The sequence below is a fragment of the Triticum urartu genome, chromosome 1A (assembly GCF_056163025.1).
Source record: "Triticum urartu cultivar PI428250 chromosome 1A, HENAU_Tu73, whole genome shotgun sequence".
Classification (NCBI taxonomy): Eukaryota; Viridiplantae; Streptophyta; class Magnoliopsida; order Poales; family Poaceae; genus Triticum; species Triticum urartu.
This window is the reverse complement of record NC_141873.1, coordinates 503,983,544-503,985,686: the sequence shown is the minus strand read 5'-3', so window position 1 is coordinate 503,985,686 and position 2,143 is coordinate 503,983,544. Positions and strand designations below refer to the sequence as shown.

Here is a 2,143-nt window from a genome sequence, read left to right as displayed (position 1 = left end):
CATGATTTCGAGTTTCATCGCTCCCACCCAACATGGTTTCGACCACCAACTCCTGGGGTATCAAACCCCTGGTGCTAGACTAGATTAAGCTGTTTATAACAGTATGTGGCAGTGACCGTAATTAGCGGAAATAAGCTTTGCGTGCAATTATTGACACCCAGTCAAGTATCGCCATCAAAGACTAGATAGAGACGGATACCACCCCTTTCGTTGCCGTGCAGCACTCAGGTTAAATATCGTTAAACCTTGTAACTAGTTGCACTAGCTACCAAATTAACACTGATCTGGGATTTGAATAAGATGCCACTTTTCGTTTCAGAAACAGTCACACTTCCTGTGACAAACTGGATGTGTGAAGAAAAGATAGGGCCAGGACCCACTAGGGTACTACAGACAACGAAAGGTGAGTCAGGTTGCTTGCATCCGTAAAGGCAAGCAAATCAAGCAACCCTTGCTGCTTCTCCCTTCCCTCCGGCTTCCTCTCACACCTGTAGATTTGATATGTACTCTTGTCCTGCTTCATCTTAGACTCCGACCACCCACCTCTCCGCCATCAAGCACCTCCCATGGTCTTGACATCCTTGACATCCCAGAGCACTTGTAGTAGTCAAGAGGAGTCGTAGCTGGTAGCTAGGAGCGTCATCTCATGGATCCAGCAAAGTACTGGATGATAACCAGGAGAAAGCAGGGTGATCAGAAGGCGCCTGCCGTCTTCAGCACGCCGCACATCACCGTCGGCAGCGGCGGCGGCACTTCCTCGGCCACCTACTACGAGTCGTGGGAGGAGCGCGCGTTCGCCCAGGACTCCGCGGGGAGCCTCGGGGGCTGCATCTGGCCGCCGAGATCCTACTCGTGCAGCTTCTGCGGCCGAGAGTTCCGGTCTGCGCAGGCCCTCGGTGGGCACATGAACGTCCACCGGAGGGACCGGGCCAGGCTCAAGCTCTCCGGGATGGTGGAGGAGGGGGGCGGCGTCGACGTCCATGGCATGCCTCTGCACCAAGGCTACATGATCCAGCCGCTGCCGTGCCCTCCTCCAAGACCTAGTGCTCCAAGCACAGAAGCTAACCCTAATTCAGTACGCAGTTTTCTTTCGGATCCAGGGAGATCGTTGGTGGATGCTGCGACTGCAAGAACCATTTGGGGCAAACAAGTCTTGGCCGCCCCTCTCGTGTCCCCATCAGACACCCAAGAACATGGTGAGAAAGAGGTGTTTCTTCACGATGCCGAGGTACGTTCAGAGCAAGAACTGCGTGTTGGGGGTGGCGAGCTGAAGCTGGGTCTTTTGGGCCGCCGAACAAGAAGTGTCTTTGAAGATGATAAAGAAGACGATGAAAGGATTGTTCATCTATGTCGCAAGAGGAGGAGGATTGATCTAGAGGCTACCGAGTTCGTTCTTTCTTCTTCCTCTAGTGAGCATCTGCAACGTGATGATCCTCGTGATGATGGCGACGATGATAATCGTCGTGTGAAGGTACTTAAGCTTTGTCCTAGCACCCCGGCCGAGGAACTAGATCTTGAGCTTAGGCTTTGAGACTATCCAAAACTATACTAGAGCCCGTGATTCCATCTGCCTGTTTATTTCTACAACATTGTACAAGCGTTTGTATTTAGTTATTTATTCTTCTTGCTCTGTAGAAACGTTGGCTTGAGCTATTTTACATTTTTTAATCTCATTTCGGTCGATTTAATTGATTTGGGCAAGTCAATTCTCTTTGCAAATGTCTAAAGGTGTACTCTAGAGGAAGCATCATCTCAACTGATTTGTCATATTTTGTATCAGGAGGTTGAACTCAAAATCAAGAGCTTACTTGCATACATGTGTGAAATTCAATGTCATTTTTCCTGTGTATGGCTTATATTTGTTCACCTAGTTGTTTCATCGGACTACCTTTATCTTCAAGCATTTTGTAAAAACGTCGCACTACTAGCGGTTGCACTTGCATGCAATCCCCTGCGTAAATGGCAGAAATGTTTCTGACTCTTGTCATCATCTTCGTTGGGTCAGCAGCTTCTTGGCATGGATCATCGTTGCTATTTTTTTTTCCTTTCTTCTTTGTATTTTTCTTTCGTCTGTGCATAGCTTTGGTCTTGTATGATTTTGCTTTATGCCGACATAATCCTTTGTATGTGTGCGTTGGTATTA

General features: G+C 48.5%; 1 protein-coding gene across 1 annotated transcript; it reads left to right on the top strand.

Annotated features, from left to right (window-relative positions):
- The first annotated feature begins 366 nt into the window (after positions 1–366).
- Positions 367–1,692, top strand: LOC125536684 (uncharacterized). The gene has a single exon (XM_048699933.2). The coding sequence runs from the start codon at positions 647–649 to the stop codon at positions 1,529–1,531; it is 885 nt and encodes a 294-aa protein (XP_048555890.1). The 5' UTR covers positions 367–646; the 3' UTR covers positions 1,532–1,692.
- Positions 1,693–2,143: the final 451 nt, after the last annotated feature.